This window comes from Ailuropoda melanoleuca, chromosome 2 (assembly GCF_002007445.2).
Source record: "Ailuropoda melanoleuca isolate Jingjing chromosome 2, ASM200744v2, whole genome shotgun sequence".
Lineage (NCBI taxonomy): Eukaryota > Metazoa > Chordata > Mammalia > Carnivora > Ursidae > Ailuropoda > Ailuropoda melanoleuca.
The window spans coordinates 37,260,115-37,278,591 of record NC_048219.1 but is presented as its reverse complement, the minus strand read 5'-3'; the positions used below and the strand labels follow the sequence as shown (position 1 = coordinate 37,278,591).

The following is an 18,477-nucleotide window of genomic DNA, read 5'->3' as shown; positions in this document are numbered from 1 at the left end:
TCCAATATTCATCATGATTATTAACCCCCATCACCTATTTAACCCATCCCCTCCACAACGTTCCCCTCTGGTAACCATCAGTTTGTTCTCTTTAGTTAAGAATCTGTTTCTTAGGGACGCTTGGGTGGCTCAGTCAGTTAAGCTTCTGCCTTCAGCTCAGGTAATGATCCCAGGGTTGTGGGATCGAGTTCCGCATCAGGCTCCTTGCTCTGCTCCTCCCTCTGCCTGCCACTCCCCCTGCTTGTGCCTCCTTGCACCCTTTCTCTCTGACAAATTAATAAAATTTTAAAAAATCTTTAAAAAAATTTTTTGAGAAGTATCTGCTTCTTGGTTTGTCTCTTTTTTTTCTCCTTTCCTCTGTTTTATTTCTTAAATTTCATATATGAATGAAATCATATAGTATTTGTCTTTCTCTGACTTATGTTGCTTAGCATTATACTCCCTACCTAGCTCCATCCATGTTGTTGCAAATGGCAAGATGTAATTCTTTTTTATGGCTGAATAATATTCCAGTGTGTGTGTGTGTGTGTGTGTGTGTGTGTGTGTGTGTATGTGTGTGTGTGTGTGTGTATACATATATATAAATATATACACATCTTCTTTACCCAGTTCATCAACTGATGGACACTTGGGCTTCTTCCATAATTTGGCTATTGTAAGTAGTGCTGCAATAAACACAGAGGTGCACGTATCCCTTTGAATTAGTGTTTTTGTATTTTGGGAGTAAATACCCAGTGGTGCGATTACTGGATAGTAGGGTAGTTCTATTTTTAACTTTTTGAGGAACCTCCATACTGTTTTCTACAGTGGCTGCCCCAGTTTGTATTCCCACCAACAGTGTAAGAGGGTTCCTTTTTCTCCACATTACTTAATTAGTTCTTTAGAATTATTCATTTGAAGTAGTTAGGTTCTCTTGTTTCTGTTTGTATTCAATTTTAATCTTTTTTTCTCTCATCCTTTTTGATTTAATTTTTTTAACAGTGTAAAACATCAACATGGTTCCAAAAGCCAAAACTTTACAAAAAAGTATATTCAGAGAAGTGTCACTCCTTGCCCCATTCTATCTATTCCCTGTAGGTAACCAAATTCATTAATTTCTGCTTTACCTTTCTTCTGCTTATTTTTATAAAATCAGGTTGTTTCATTTCTTTTTTCTGATTTCTCTTTTTGTACAAGGATGGCATACAATGTATATTCTTGTACACTTTTTGTTTTTCAATTATGTATGTGTCCTAAAATGACACCGTGTTAATCAATTTGGCAAGTTTTAAATATAAGAATTCTTCCAATGGTGGGGCGCCTGGGTGGCACAGCGGTTAAGCGTCTGCCTTCAGCTCAGGGCATGATCCCGGCGTTGTGGGATCGAGCCCCACATCAGGCTCCTCCGCTATGAGCCTGCTTCTTCCTCTCCCACTCCCCCTGCTTGTGTTCCCTCTCTCGGTTGCTGTCTCTATCTCTGTCGAATAAATAAATAAAATCTTAAAAAAAAAAAGTGAATACATTAAAAAAAAAAAAAAGAATTCTTCCAACGGGAAAATATAGTTCTATATTCTAGGTTTAAAATTTTTTTCCCCAGGAAACAAGCAGTTAGTGACATGTCAATAAAGGTCATTTATAAACAAACACCTACACATTAATATTTTATGTGAACTTCCATATCCTTCACACTCTGAAAGGAAAATATACTATATAATTCACTGCCATTGGCTTTTCTTCCTTGGCAATTTGCTGCTGGCTACTGTCACTGCTATGAAAATCCAGTATTGGTGACTATCCTTCTGCAGGGTTTACTTCTATTAAACTTTTATTTTCAGATTGTAGATTCACACGCCATTGTGAGAAGTAAAACAGAGAGCATGTGTACCCGTTTCCCACTTTACTGACATGATAACATCTTGCAAAACCGCAGGACAGTATCACAACCAGAAAATTGACATTGCCACAGTCCACTAATTTTTATTCAGATTTCTTAAGTTTTACATGTACTCATTGGTGTGTGTTTTTAGTTTTGTGTAACTTTATCACATGTGTAGGTTCACCACCATCAAGATACAGGACATTCCCATCACCACAAAAGTCCCTCCTGTTGTATAAAGCTTATTTTTAACCACTGGCTTATTCTCTTGTAGATAGAAAAGTAATTTTTTTAGATTTTTTAAAAAATTTCTGTACTAATCCAAATAAAACCTTTCTAATTGTAAAGAATTATGCTAGAACTGGGTTTTTTATTTCTAATTGTAAAGAATTATGCTAGAACTGGGTTTTTTATTTGTTTGCTATGAATACAATTAATTGTGACAGGTAGCCACTGTGCAGAATTCTAAGTCTGGGGGGAAAAAAAAGAATTCTGAGTTACCCTTTAGTATGTTTTAAGCATTCAGTTATGCAAAAAGAATCCGATTGGTGGATCATTTTCTGCTTAAATCACCCAGTCTCTAGGGGTGAGTTAGTTGAACATGCTAATCAAAAACTTAAAATGAAAATAAAGTCATGAATATAGGCATGCCTATATTCTGTAGATAAGTAAAGACTGAAGGAGAAACCAATATTTACAAGAGACTTATTTTTCTACTGTTCAAAATTTTTGTTGTGGAAGAATGAAAACCTGCCCCCAAAGATCAACAACAAATCGGCATGCCCATATTCACCACTAGTATTCAGCATTTTACAGGAAATTCTAATCAGAGCAATTAGAAGGAGGGAAGGAAGGGAAGAAGAAAGAAAAGAAAAGCCATACATTTGGAAAAGAAGAAATAAAACTATCTCTACTTGCAGACAACATGATACTATATAAAGAAAATCCTAAAGAGGGGCGCCTGGATGGCTCAGTCGTTAAGCATCTGCCTTTGGCTCAGGTCATGATCCCAGGGTCCTGGAATCAAGCCCTGCATCAGGCTCTCAGGCTCCCTGCTCAGTGGGAAGCCTGCTTCTCTGTCTCCCACTCCACCTGCTGGTGTTCTCTTTCTCACTGTGTCTCTCTCTGTCCAGTAAATAAATAAAATCTTAAAAAAAAAAAAAATCCCAAAGAATGCACAAGCACTGTGTTCCTTATTGTGTAACGCTGAATAATTAAATAATTTGTGTTTCAGTTTCTGTAAAATGGAGATAATGTTTATCACAGAGAGTTAAAGATTAAGATACAGCATGTAAAGTAGCAAGTACCGTGCTTTGACTTTAGAAAGAGTCCAAAAAAACCTTAGCAATATATTTCATCATTACAATCCAGCTATCATCATCCAAAATAATCAGTTTGGATAAACAATTAGACAAGTTGAGGTTCTGTGACCTCTTTACCTTTTTCTCTATAAAACATGGTATTAAGAGGATAAAGAAAAACCAGAGGATTTTGTCTCTGTCATGTACATATAACTTTCAGGTTTCCTGAGATTATATATAAATACAGACTCTTATAGGTAGTGACTTTGATATAAGTTCTTAGTAATGGAATTAATTAAGAGTTCATTTATGGCCTTTGAAAGAATAGTACCAGTAGAGTAGTAAGGCAGAAATCTGAATATAAGAGTTTAATTTCAGTATGGAGGAACAGAGATTCGGTTTAGACCATTATTTTAAGCAATGATTTGCGAAAAAAAGAATATTCATTAAATTAAGTAAAAGGAGAGTTAAGCAGTATCAGGGGCCCAGCAAATCATATACTTATAATTTTGACCATCAGTACTGTAGTAAGATTTCTGTAGCAGTCACACCTTAGGCCAAAGAGTAAAGAATACAAATAGGTAGGAAATCCAGGATTACACATTAGAAGGACATGTGTGTGGCAGAAGGTTAAGGGGATTTTTTTTCTTTTTGTAATTATCCTCAGCTTTATTGAAGTGTAATTGGCAAATAAAATTGTATATATTTGAAGTGTATAACATGATTTGAAATTTTGTGTGTGTGTGTGTATGTACCCATTCCATGAAACTGGTTGCTATCAAGATGGGAGGAGTTGATTTCATCTAGGAAGAAGTAGAGGAGAGGAAAGGAGATTAAAATAAAAATGGGCTGGCTGGCTCAGTGAGTGGAGCATTTGACCCTTGATCTCAGTATCCTGAGTTTGAGCCCCATTTTGGGGAAGAGTTTACTTAAAAATTAAATTAAAAATTTTAAAAATGAAATAAAATTGAGAAGAATGATGAATTGTCCACTAGTCTACTGGTCATGCAGTGAAGACAAGTTTCCCTGCAAAAGGAGCTCAAGCATGTGAAGGATATTCTGAAAACAGTTTCCCCAGTTATTTGACGCTCAGGCCATACAGCTTTCCAAGGTTGTCAAAAACATGCCTAGCTGAGCCCTTCAATAACTATTTGAACTTGAGAAACAGAATTATTAACAGGTCCTTTGGGAATGCTATGTGCACAATCCTGGGGGCACCATTCATATCTATCTGAACAGAGCCCCTTGGAGTTATTCAAGATGGCAACTGTGCAGGACCCTCCCTCCCCACAAAATTCCATAAGGGTCAACACGGAGTATTATCAGTTCCTTAAAGTATGGTAGGTAAGATACTGTAGAGAGGCTCTGCCACTTCAGTCCTCCCAGGAAAAGAATGCAAGGTAAAGAGCCCTTAAGATCGCTTCTCATGGTAAAATAGCTCATTTGCCTCAGCTTTTCCCCCCTGAGGCAGTGAGTAGTGTGGGTATAATGTGGGGGAAGCTGGAGGTTCCCAGCCCTGGGTGGGAGTCACTTAAGCCCTCTTGCTCCTTGAGACTTTTGTAACTCAATGGAAGGAGCTGGAATTCCTTTATGACACCATCTTTCAAACTGAGGTTCAGGTGGTAAGCAAGTAAGGCCTCTGACAGGTGACTTTTCATTGAAAATACATGATAATAAGGGAAAATTTTTAAAGAAAAAAGATCACCTGCAATTCCATTTTCCTCACATAAGTTTTAATTTTTGCATAAAAGCTGTTTCTCCATTCCTTGTGTTTCTCCATACCTAATATATTTTACTTGGATGAAACATACTCTACATATTCATTGTGTATGAAAATTTAACATATTAGTCTTATTTTTAATAGCACAGAAATGTTAATGGATAACACTGATGTGATTTGGAAAAGGATTTAAATAGAATTTCTAGTTTCTTTCATAAAATCAATAGTAGAGATTTGTGGTCTCTGAAACAGTAGTCACTAGCCAGCCACACATGGCTAATGAGCATTTGAAATGTGACTAGTCTGAAATGAGATGGGCTATGAGTGTAAAGTACACACTAGATTTTGAAAAAAAGCATAAAATACCCCATGGAAAATTTTTATTGATTACATGTTGGAATGATAATACTTTGGATATATTGGTTAAATAAAATGTTATTAAAATTAAGTTTACTTGTTTCTTTTTACTTCTTTCAATGTGGCTACTAGAAAATTTTAAATTACATATGTGGCTTACATTTTATTTCTATTAGAACTACACTGATATAGATTATATACAACTATGAGATCATAAAATTAGAAAAGACACTAAAACTTCAATAATAAGGAAATGGTTAAATCATCTTTGGTATGTTTACTAGGTACACTATTGTACAGCCTTGAAAATTATAAACCTATGGGTGATGTGGCCAAAAAATATATATGTAATATTATATTAAGGAAAGTATGATGTAAAGTTATAGAAGTTGTTTTAAAAAAACCTAAGAGAATTTTTCCTGTATGCTAACTAGAGATATGTTCAGGAGATAGGATTACAAATGAAGTTTTCTTTGTTTTCAAATTTAAAAGAATGCCTTTGTAATCTTTTTCACACTGAAATATATTAAGCCATAAAACTTCTTTTTTATTAAAAAAATTACTGGGTAACACTGACTCATAGACTTAGATCAAGGTAAATAAGGAGAATGGTATATTAGTGTTCTCAAAGTGGTACGATAGAGAAAGAAGCAAGCCAACTAACTACATCTTCACATCTTCTCCCCCTGCTCAGTGGGAATGAAAGAAAGTGAAAATGCCAAAGGCAGGATGGTTAATAATATATATTGTGTTTGTAAAGGGATGAAAGAATGAAGGAGGAGCATTTATATCTTTTACCACTTTGTAAAGAAAAGAATTAGAAAACTGAATCTAAGATCTCTTAAAAAGAATTAAAGGTGTGAAAATGACTTACTGTGTTTAAATGCTTGGTCTTGCTAATTTTTTTTTCATTTTTAGATTCATGGTGTTGCTATTTAAAGTTGAGAAATCATCAGAAGAAATCATGGAAATAATGCAAAACTTAAGCAGTATACAGGTTAGCTTTTTTTTTTTTCCTTTGGGGCATATAATTTTTCATATGTCTACTATCCCATTTGAAAAGGGAAATTAGGAAAGAAGCCCCAGATTGGAGAATCCAGTCCAAGAAAGAATTTGCAGGGAATATGTCTAGTTTATTTTTCATGGGAATTTCTTTTCTTATATGAACATTAATTAACCATAATGTTTTAGTAGTAGCTGACTTTTTCACATTTTAAAGCTTGCAGTAGTTGACCTGCCAGAAAAAGTTAAATTTCCTACCACAGAGTTTAAGTTTTTCAGATGAAAGAAACAGTAAACTGTATTTTCACTAGATTGTCAGTAATATTATATCTGTAGAGTACCTAACTCATTTCAGATGTCTTTCTTTTAGGCTTTGGAGGGCAGTACAGAGCTTGAAAATCTCCTTGGTATCTCCCGTCCATCGTGTTTCTTACACAGAGAAATGCAGAAAACGAAAGAACTAAGTAAGAAAAATTCACAAGTTTTCAATGGCATCTCTCCACTCCTTATTTGTAAATGTAGATACATATTCTAATGTTTTCAGTTTTAGAGAGAAACCTAGTAATTTTTCCCAAATTTAAATCTGATAAGACTTTTTTATATGTGGCACTACTGGACATTAATGGAAATATTATTTAGAGAATAAGAAGCCATATATCTTTTACCAGGATATGTTACTTCAGGGATTCTTGCTGAATATGAAGGAAAAGAATATGCCTTGCAAACTGATAACCAGGCTTTTTAAAAATCTGGTGCTCATTCTTTAAATAAGGTACAAGGTATTGCATTTTGTACTTGATACCTGTATGTATTACTTCAAATTATTTTTTTCTCATGAAATTATCCCAGGATGAGAAATTATTCATATTCTATGCTAATCCTTACATGAGTTTTTTTTGTTTTGGTTTGGGGGTTTTTGTTTGTTTTTTAGTGATAAAAGTAACAGAACAAAAGCTGTTTGAAAAGAAGAGTTCAGGACTTCCCAACAAAGGTAAAGAATTATGTTTTCATTTATATAAAAAGATCCTTTCATATCATTTCAACCATTGAAAGCCAATCATCATACGTCCTTTTTTGGTGTGATCTTTTTAAAAGATCATATATCTCATTTGCAAACCTTATAGAATTTGGCAGACCATGTCTGATAAGATAACTTCCTTGATGATAAAACTTCTAAAATATCTTTTGAAATACAATTTTCACTGCAAGATTTAAATTGTCTTTTTATTAAAAGTTCTTCTTGAGAATATAGACAAATGGGGGAGCAATTAATATATAGCAACTTTTAATGGTGAATTAGGATTACACAAAGCATAAAAAGTTACTTTGTAACCAGTGTTCTGAAAACTTTCAGATCATTAATGATGTTTGATCTACTGTGAGCTCATATGCCTCTGAGCGTTTCACAGTATGGGAAACTAAATTAGCGGGTTTTCCCATAACACATGCACATCCCTACCTCAGTAAGCAAATGATCATGGACTATAAAATATTAAAACCTTTAGACCAACTTAAGAGGGATCATTTTAATATTACTGACATGAATGCCATTTTGCAGTCTCTGTAAGTGGAGGCAGGCCTTTAAATGGGTAGCCATGTTTTAGTCTACCATTTTTGAGTACCAGTGACTACTATTTATTGAGGACCAGTAATTACTATGTTCCCAACACTAGGATCAGCAGATCTTTATAGCAGCTCTGCAAGATAGCTATTACCATTGTCATTATAGATAAGGAACAAAGACAAAAAATGTTAAGTAACTTGCCAAATACATTGCTACTTAAGTGTCAGAGCAGAGATTCCAGCTAAGGACCTGTCTAACCTCAAATAGTATGGTTTTTTCATTGTTCCATGTTGCCTCTTCCTACAACAAATTAAATCATCTAGTCATCCCAGTTTTTAGATTCAAACATATGAGGCATAACTGAAACCACTTCAACCAATCTAGTATATTAGACTGTATTTAGGATCTTTAACAAGCCAGTGATGAGTTTGCGTGGAAAGTTCTGGGATTCCCTGTTACTTCCAAAGGCCACCTGCATGATGCAGGGCAGCAGCCCTGGCAGGACTCCTCCAAAGCTCATGTGAGAATAGAGCTGAGCTAGTTTCCTGAGCCATTCAGTAGAGCAGCTAACTTCCACTGTGATCCCAAGAATTTAAGAATATGAAGTTAGCTCTTAGAAAAGGCTTAAGATGTCTTCTCTCTTATACTGTGAAACTTGATTATAATGTGTAGCTGGGTTTCAGTGGTTTCAGTCTCTTTTAACTTCACAAGTTTTAGAGGATCATAATGAGAATTTGGAATGTTTATTACTTCCAAACCAGAGGAAATCTTTCTTCTATATATTCTGTGCCAGTGGTGTGAATTTTTTTTCAACCTGTAATTTCCTAGAATTGACTAGAATTAGGCTTTACAGAGTTGGCTTTCACCAAGTTTTGAGAAATGAGGAAGGGAAAATTGTAGAATAAATAAGTAAATTGCCACTTTAATAATGAGAAAAAATTTTCTGAAAGTATTGTTTCCTTCCCTAAATATTTAAGACATTAAAGTTATATTCCATGTGTTCAAAGTTATCTCCTTTCAGTTATCTAGTATATGCCAATTCTTTGTGTGTTTATGCATGACCAGCCTTAAAACTATTTTCTAGTATTTTAAGGCATTAAAACTGACTTGCCCATTACCAGGTTTTCCCTAAGGACTGAGTGTTTGTTCATGCATAAAGGAGATCCTATGACTAAATCATGTTTTAAAATTTCTAATAAGCATTGATTATATGTTGTGGTTTAAATGAAAACTGAATTTAGATAAGTAAAATATGTAATAGCTATAAAAATATATATTAGAATATATGTCATCTTCCATTTCTGTTAAGTATTGTTGCCTGAAAAATCTATTGAAGCTTATTTCCTTTATAATTTGAGTTTGAGTGTTTTTACTGAATGTTTTTCCCTCTTCTCTCTCTGGTTCATAATATATGTATTTTTTTTATTTTGGTGGTTTGGTTTTGTTTTTGACTAAAGATGATGCACATCCACACATTTATTTATATATATATAATTTTTTGCTGAGTTAATAACTTTTTATTTATACATTCATTTTACAAGGACTTTGCTAGTGTTCTTGACGTCTCAAACTAATTTGCTTTATACGTTGCTTATCTGGGGATCTAGCCTTCAGCTCTTTATAGAAATTTCTACTTTACTTCTTTCTTTTACTATACTGTTATGCAGAATTGTTTAAATTTTAAAATGTTGGGGGAATCTATAATATTAGAAAGTATATAATATAAAAAGAACTCCCACAATATGTATGGGATTTGTTTTATTAGGTACTTAATGAAAATAAGAACAAATTACTTGTTTCACGATCAAAAGAATGTCCTTCAGATTCTCTTAAAACTTTCCTAGAATAGTTAAGATAGACAGTATCAGGAAAATTCCAACATTTATGCTGTTGTTGCCTTTACGAGTCAGTCCCCTAGTTCTAGTTATTTTTCCATGTCACTGCTAGCTTGTTTAGCATCAGTTGCAGTCTTTCGTACACGCAGAGCAGTATGATTGTAAAAATAACATGCTAGTGTTTTAAATAAATAGACATCTGACACACATTCTTAAGGCTTTATGTAACATTCAGGGGAAATTAAAACATACACAATAACATGAAAAGGTACAGAGATTTTCATAGTTTTAAAAAGAACTGGACATTGCAAATGAGGGAATGCTTTGATAGAGTATATGAATAAAGGAGGCTCCCCTCTGCTAAATACAAATTTCTTAAACAGAGGAAGGCTTTCTTTCTTTTTTCAGTTACTTAGGAAGTAAACCTAACTTCACTTTCCTTAATAATATTGGCTTTATGACTCTTAGAAAAATAATGAGATGAAAGGTTCTTTTTCTGTTAGATTTGGATGTGAATTTTCATAATTATTCTTAATTTGTTATGCTGAAGATTTAAAACATGACCATTCAATGGGTTGATACAGAGGGAATGTCACATTATCATCACATGGTAAGGCATGAAATTTATTTACTTTACATAATCAACCTCTACTTAAAACAACTTGATACAAATATTCCTAAGTCAATAGATGGCATTATATAGTACTTAGTATTTTCATTTTTTCTGGAAATATTAAAAAATACCATCATTGTTTGTCTATGACCAGTACTTCCAGTAAACAAAATGTTTTTGAAAAGAATGTAAGCAAATTGTAGAACAGTTGCCAAGATATGAAATCTAGACACTTAGCTTTAGTCCAAAACATATTTTATCTGTTTTGAGAATAATTGTGTAGGTTGCAGTATGCATATTTGAAATGAAATGTAACCATCTGAACTTTACATTGTTCAAAAAAGTTGATTGTCTCAGCTGTTTGTAATACAAAATATTTCAGAATTTCTAGCTGTGGCCTTCAAAAGAAAAGCACAAACTTTAACATTTCTGTTTTCTTTAGCTAACTTACTGTCTTACATTGTAAAATTCATCTGGGTTATAGGATTTTAAAGTTTTCAAATTCTTGGACTACAGGACAAATTTTAAGCTCTTTCTGTTCTAAGACTATAAAATAGTTTGATACTGCCTTTTCATTCTAACCACCCACGGAAGTATTTTTTAACTTAAAAATATGTTGTTCTTTTCCCCACTCCGTCTTGAAAAAGTATTTATCATATCAGCCAAATACTTTTACTCCCTAGAAGACTACTACCTTTTTAGTTTCTTATAACTTAACATTAAACAGTATCTTTTTTCAAACAAATACTTTGGTTTTAAAAGCATTGAAGTTTGAAGTCTAGACATGATGAGTTTTAGAAGAAACAACAAAAATTCCTTCCTGTGCCTTAAAGTTCTTGATTTAGCTGGAGATAAAAAAAATGGAGATATTAGTTTTGGTGACACAAATCTACATTAATGTACAACTGTAGTCCTTAGCTCTTTGTAAGAATTCACCTATCATGTATGTTGTATGTCGTTCATACCTTTCCTATTAATAATGTTAATACCCTTGTCTTACACTATTCATCACTGTTTTGGGGATACATTTTGACTGCTTACTTGAGATGTGTCTAGGATTTAAGGAAAAACAAACTGATTTATTACTTTTCAAAGCCTTTTAAATAATTTCTTACACAATTAAAATTTTTGTATACTTCTCTAGAAGTATGATCATCTTTATCTTTTAAATAATCAGTAAAAAAAATTAAACGTAGATTCGAACTCACTTAATAGCAATTATGTGTTTAAGAGGTGTAAATAACTTGCTATCAGACATTACGAATATCCAGGTGCTCTGTATGTGCTGATGACAACAAAATTGAAACGAAAGACTGTAATAATTCTGACTGGTTTTCTCTGCAGAAGATATTGATTATTTGTGTGTGGTGAGAGATTTGGAAAATTCAATTAAAGGAGTTGTGCAAAGGTTTCATAAATTTTCCTTCTACAGCGTGTACACAGACATTGTTGCGTATTAAATCAATGCAGCACTTCACAATATATTTTCTTTGAAACATAAAAATAAATAACATTTAAACAGTTCTGCTTACTACAGAAACAAATTTTATTTTCTGTGAAGCATTTAGTCATGTGCTATCACTGACTCATACACATTTGCCAGCTGTAACAAATTTTATAGACATTTTCTCCAGAGACATATCTCACATACTATGAATTTTTAAATGAGCAAATGGTGAAGAAGGGATGTCAGCAATATAAAAATTGATCAGTTAAAAGATAAAAGCATAAGTAAAGAGATTTGTATGGTAGTCTTAATAGGTTTTATTAAATAAAAATACTATAAAAAGACAGTAATGAACAGACTGAAGACTAACCGTTCCTGAGGTGGAGAAAAATTATTCTGGCACATTTAGTAGAAATTGGTTTTATGTCACCTGACAGGTGAACATTTTTTTCCCCCATTTTAACTCTTAAAGTAGTCGGAAAAGCTCCTCAACAAAAGAGCGGTTTATGTATTAAACACATATATAGAATAATAAAGCAGATATTTATATTGTTATATAGCTAATTATATAGTTAAAAGCAGGACTTCTGTAAAAAGTATTGGGTGATTTTCCCTCCAGCTCAGACCTCACACAGGAGGAAAGGAGGCATTTGAATGCACACTGTTCGCACCATGTGACTTCAGCCCTCTGGAATCTCCCTCTTTGTGAACTTCAGGCCTCTCTACTGCTTCTCTCTACCTGGATTGCTCTTTCTTCCATCTCTGTTTAGTAAATTCCTGCTTATCCTTTAAGGTCAGCCTCAGATGTCACATCCTCTGTGAAATTCTCCCCAGCTTGCCTAGGTAAAGCTAAATTGCTTCTTCTGGCCTTCTGCAACACTTGTCTGAATGTTTATAAATGTATTATGTTGTAGTATTGTACTGTATTCTAATTGTCCGGTTACAGGGCTCCTGAGCTCCTCCTTGGCAAACAAACAAAAGTCGTATCTCTATATTATAGCCCCAGAGCCTAGCATAGAACCTGATAGAAGGCCCACAATGCATGTTCAGTGAATGAGTAAAAACAAATGTCAATTTTTTAAAGGAATTTAAATATTTTCAAATACTTATAAATCACACTCTCCTTCCACGCCTCATCCATTTAATATTTACTGAATGCCTACTATGAGCTAGGCACTGTTCTAGCGCTAGGGATACAGTAATGAACAAGGCAGACATAGTCCTGCCCTCAGGATTGTAGAATCTGTCACAAAAGACAAATAATTATAATAAAGCATAAGCATACATTATAAGTTTTTGGCACTTTTTATCCTAATTTCTTAAATGTACATTCTGAACCAGAACTGGACAAATAAGTAAGATGTTGAAATGAGAATTTATAACCCCAACGCTATTTGTAATGTAAAACAACTTTACGTTTAGGTTCTTTAATTTCTTTTGATTAAGCATTTATTCTACATCATATACTGTAACAACTTACTTTGTTCTCTGAAAAAAATCTTTTTTCTTTCTTATAGAATTATATCATCTTGACAGCTATGAATTCCTTAAAGGCATTTTAAACTGAGGTAGGGTTTCACCTTTCTAATTAAGGTTAGCCTTGTTAAATTTCACTGTTTTGTTCAGGTGGAAACATTTTATTTATATTATCAAATTTGGTACTGTCTATGAAGAAAATAGGGACATGAGCTTTGGAGGTGTTTTTGAAATTGTATTTAATCTATTTTTATAAATAATAGGACAATCTGACAAGATGTGTGAGTGAGAGGCTGATTGAAATAACTGTTGAGCTCATCAGCCTAGCTTTAAAAGTCAAAAAGCTCATATTTTTAGGTGAGTGTATAGAGGGCTCTTAATTTAGCATCTTTAGTATAAATAACTAACTAGGTACTGGCAGGTGGGTTATAGTTTCTGTAGGACACATGTAACTGAACAAGATATAACAAGTCTATGAATTTAGAAATGTGCTGAATTAAGTAAATAATTATATATTACTTAGTATATCTTTCCTTCAAAACAGTTCCCTGTAGACTCAGCAATATAAGTGAAAATGATAGATTTATAACTAGGTTCTTATATTAGCTAGAAGCAATATGAGTGATCACACTAATAATATGATATTAGTGTCTAATGTACCTGTAACTGAAGGTTCACATTAAGAACTAGCCTATCCCAGATTTAGTGGCATCAGTATTAATTAAGATTCTTAGAAGCTAACCAGATGTTGCCTGCTATCTCTTAGGAAAAATTAAGGCAAAATAAATTCTATACTGAAAATACATTTCTTTGGAAATGGTATTTCAAATGATTAGTATTAGCTTCCTAACTAATGGTTTTAAAAATATTTACAAAGCATCTTATATACAAAATTGTGTCACTTTTCATTCATTAAAATGTTCTGTTGTACGCAACAAATGATAGTTTGTAATAATAGCCTACATTTATTAAGCACTGTCAATGTGCCAGGTGCTATTGTAAGCACTTTATACAGATTCCATTCAACCTTTTCAACAACTTACGTGATATACAGTTATTGTCTTTATTTTATAGGTGAGGAAACTGAGGCTCAAAGAGGTTAATAACCTTGTCCTAGAATTACATCAGCAACAGAGCCAGGATACTAACCTGAGGAGGCCAGGACCAGGGTCTTTGCTTTGCCCACTCATAATAGTAAACTATGGTCGTCAGGTTTCACTGCTGATGAGAGGTTTTAGATCATATTAAGTAGAAAGGATCTAATATATATACATATACACACATACTCATCATAGGGTTAAACATTTTGTACAATTTCTGGTCCATGGCAATCCATCAGACAACTATTAGATGGCAATCATAAATACATAGTTGCAGTTATACATCTGGCTAATAACATACACATTTATTTATTTTTTTTAAAGATTTTATTTATTTATTTGACAGAGATAGAGACAGTCAGTGAGAGAGGGGACACAAGCAGGGGGAGTGGGAGAGGAAGAAGCAGGCTCCCAGCAGAGGAGCCTGACATGGGGCTAGATCCCATAACGCCGGGATCACGCCCTGAGCCGAAGGCAGACGCTTAACCGCTGTGCCACCCAGGCGCCCCATAACATACACATTTAATATATGATGTTCTCATTCATGAACTTTGGGGAACTCAGAGTACTGAGAATAGCTCTGTGTTCCTGGATTCTAATAAAGATTAGAATGTTAGGGGTGTTCTTCTGAGTCTTTAATATGAGTAGTACTTACAAAAAACTTGCAGGAATGAAGGTTGACCTACCACTCAACTTCGCTTTTAGTGGGAAGCAGAGGAGAGAAATAACAATGAAATGAAAGTGGACTAAACCTTTGAGGCATTTCCCTGGGTTCTTTTGACTCTGTTTTCTTCTTCCTTTGGGCACTTTCTTCATGATCTCACCCATTCCTTCACTTTAGTTCTCACCTTAGTGCAATTTATGGTTTCCAAATGAATTTTGACCCTCTTCCTGAGCTATAAACCCACAATCTCAGCTGCCATATATTGTCCCCCAAATATACTGATTTCATCTTTTCCCCAAAAAAATTCTTCCTCATTCTATCTTTCTAGGGATTACATTCATCCAGTGAAAAGGCTCAAAACCTCAAAATTCTGTCCCTTTTACGTGCCCCCATATGCAACTGCTGCCAGGTCAAATCACTTCTAAAAATGTTTACCTCTCCCTCCCATGCCCCCTGCACTAGTTTATTCCTTCATGACCTCTTATCCAGCTTATCCTCCCCATTGTAACCTGCCTCTCTGCCCCTTGGTCCCTTTTCCCTACAGCCTGTCTTGCTACTGGACAAATTATGCTTAAGAAGATATCTACCATATTCACAGTAAAATCCAAATTTATACTAACATTCAGAACTCTCCCTAATGTGACCACAGCATACCTTGTCCTTGTGCCTTAGTCACTCCAGATTATGTACCATTCTTCAGGCGCACTCCTCGGAGACAACCTTTCTAATTCCCTTATCTTTGTTCTTGTCTCTCCTCTGCTTGACATATGTTTTCCCCCATCATTATCAAAAATTTACCCATCTTTCAAAAACTGCTTATAACTCATCTTACACTAGGCTTCCTCAGATCCCTCTTCTCCATGTTTTCTCATTGTTCCTTTTTTGTGCATTTGTCATAGCTGTCCAACTGGTATGACGAAGGGAGGGTTTTAAACTCTGATTTTGTCCTGTGCCCTAGAAACCTCTGACAGGCACAGTACTCGTGATACCATTGTGGCCAGCTTCCCTGTCTGCATGTCAGTTCCTGCCCTCTCTCACACTTAAGTGATTATTCTTCCTGACCTTTATTGTTCAGTGGGGGGAAATGACCCATACAAATTCACTCCCAGAGCCTTTAACAAGCAAAGCCTTTATAAAATAATGTTAGGATAAGAGAGAGTGTCAGTAAGAGAGGCAGCAACCTGTGGGCCACAGACAGGACAAAGACCAGCAAAAGGGTGGGGGAAACATGGTTTGGGCTAATATTAACAGGGGCTACTGCAGGAGATACTGGGAAAATATATCTAGAAACAACTGGATAAATCACTTGGTTAACAAAAGTATGATGCTTAGTATAAACCTAGCACTTGCATAATGCCAATCTTCTAAAACCTAGTGATCAAGCTAAAGATACAGGATTTATATTCTATACATGAAATGATAATAATGTAAGGCAAGCTATGATAAGCAATACAAGTTCAGATCCCTCTTCTTTCCAGGATTCTGCCCAATAGCAAGCACAAAAAAGGATGAGTACTTTTGGGATCAAAGTGTCAATTTGATTAGTGGAGGACTTGATAACCTCCAACATGGCAGGTCCTCTGGCAGAAGCTTAGGGTAACTAATGTGGAGTGTGCCTAAGGCAGAAGTGGGACCTCCTCTCTCCCACACTGAGTCTAAATCATGAGCCCTGTGAATCTCAGTCTTGAACCTGAGGAGAAAGCTGGATCTTTGAAATAAACCCCATGTCCATGTGCTTATACAATAGTAAAGACCACAGATCTGCCTATGCTTGATTGCAGATGAGATCAATAGAATGGGCTAGTTTCCTTACAGCACGAAATTAGGAAGTACAAAGACCCACTGGACTTGAGAGTAGACAGGGAAAGCATGTTGCGTAAGAAGGGTGACATGTAATATTACTAGTAAAATGTGAATTAATGTTCTGGGACTTCGGCCAATCAAGTCTGTCACTCCTGCATGGGGTAGAGAAAGCAGAAGAGTTGACAGTTCCTTCCTCTTCAGATTAAGGAGTATAAACATTCCTCTTTAAGAACCAAATGAAGAATAAGCAATAGTATAGGAATATACAACAAACATAGATCACCTCAGGACAGAGTGATTAGGTCATTATTTAAGAGTTCAAGATTTTAAAATCAATTTTAGTTATTCCACTCTACATTATCTCTGACAGAGGACCATCCAGACCCTAGTAATGGAAACATTGTACTTTACTAGGAAGCTTGAATTTGAGAAATGGGTCATTTTGATAGGCTGTATAAACATCCTAGGCAGAGAGAACACGAACAAAAAAGGCAGAAAAGCAGAATGACTGAACAAGTAGGTTCGACCACATCATTGACAATTATGATCACCAGGCTTAATAGGTTCAGACTTTATTCATTAGGCAGAAGTAGACCAGTGAAGATTATTAGGGAAGTAACAATCCAAAATATGCTTTAGAAAGAATATAATTGACGTATGAACGATAATTCCTGTCAAAATACTGCTCATGAATTGCATCACCATATCTAAATTGCTTTTCATGTTCTGAGACATTCATCTCCAGAACCAGTACGGCAGCGTGCAGATAATATACATGCTACTGTATTCTCGTGTTGTGACATTTATCACATTGATCACAGTACTTGTTTTTGCTGGATCCTGAATATGGCATCAGAATCTTCCTCAACACACTTCTGGCAGCCCTGATCAATTGATGAAACTGCTTTGCATGGTCTGGCATTGTAACAGAGAACAGGATTTGGATTACATGTCCAGCACCAGCTCTGTTATCTACTTAGAGCTCTGTGGCCTTTACTAGGCACTTGGGTCCCCTAAACCCTAGTTATAAAATGGGACTGATATTTACCTTGTGGGACGGTATAAAATAAGCTTAATAGCACCTCCCCCACGTAACTAATGAGAGTCTTACTTTCCTGTATAGTATTGTCATTTGTGTATCAGTAACCTATAGGGATACTAAGTGAATACTAGAGTACTTAAAATCTTCTATAGGAATTCAAACCAGACTCAAATTGGCAAGAGTTGGTGGTTGTCAAGTTGGCAACCTACCTTCTTCTCGGACAAGAATATATGTGGACTCTCATGAATAGGGAAGTATAGAAGCCTACCATGCATTACTTCTTAATAGATGCCAATGTAAGCATGGAAGGGGTATTTCAGGAGTGAAAGGTCCACATGCCCTAAAGGGAAATATGCCATCACTTCCCAATGCCTGCTCTCCTCAAAGACTTTCTGTCACGTGAGGTCCTAAACCAAACGACAAGAACTTCTGCCACCACTAGGAGGCCCCAGAAGGACATGCTCTGACAAGGAATGCCAGTAAATACGGTATCTTTTTTTGGGGGGCAGCTGTTGGAGAAAACACCTGCTGAAAGGCCTTTAAGGCTTATAGACAAAAGGCACGTAGATTTTGGTGTTTTCCGCAAGTAGGTCATGTAGGAGTTTTAGAACTAAATCTCTCAGAAGTATCTCAAGATTGATCTTCACATAAAGTGAGGAGTGTGATGTCTAAGTAGCCCTACTGACAATTATTTGTGA

At 35.0% G+C, this 18,477-nt stretch overlaps 1 protein-coding gene across 5 annotated transcripts in view; it reads left to right on the top strand.

The window, feature by feature from the left end:
• ITGB3BP (integrin subunit beta 3 binding protein) overlaps positions 1-18,477 on the top strand; it is a 64,271-nt gene that overhangs the window by 44,040 nt on the left and 1,754 nt on the right. For 2 of the 5 annotated variants that reach the window (XM_034653610.1, XM_011223018.3), the window contains exons 5-8: positions 6,152-6,230; positions 6,606-6,699; positions 7,167-7,226; positions 13,212-13,262. In XM_034653610.1, coding sequence (XP_034509501.1) covers positions 6,152-6,230; positions 6,606-6,699; positions 7,167-7,226; positions 13,212-13,261 — 283 coding nt within the window. In that variant the 3' untranslated portion in view covers position 13,262. The remainder of the gene's footprint in view (positions 1-6,151; positions 6,231-6,605; positions 6,700-7,166; positions 7,227-13,211; positions 13,263-18,477) is intronic. The other 3 variants (XM_034653612.1, XM_034653611.1, XM_034653613.1) reach the window with 3 other exon arrangements.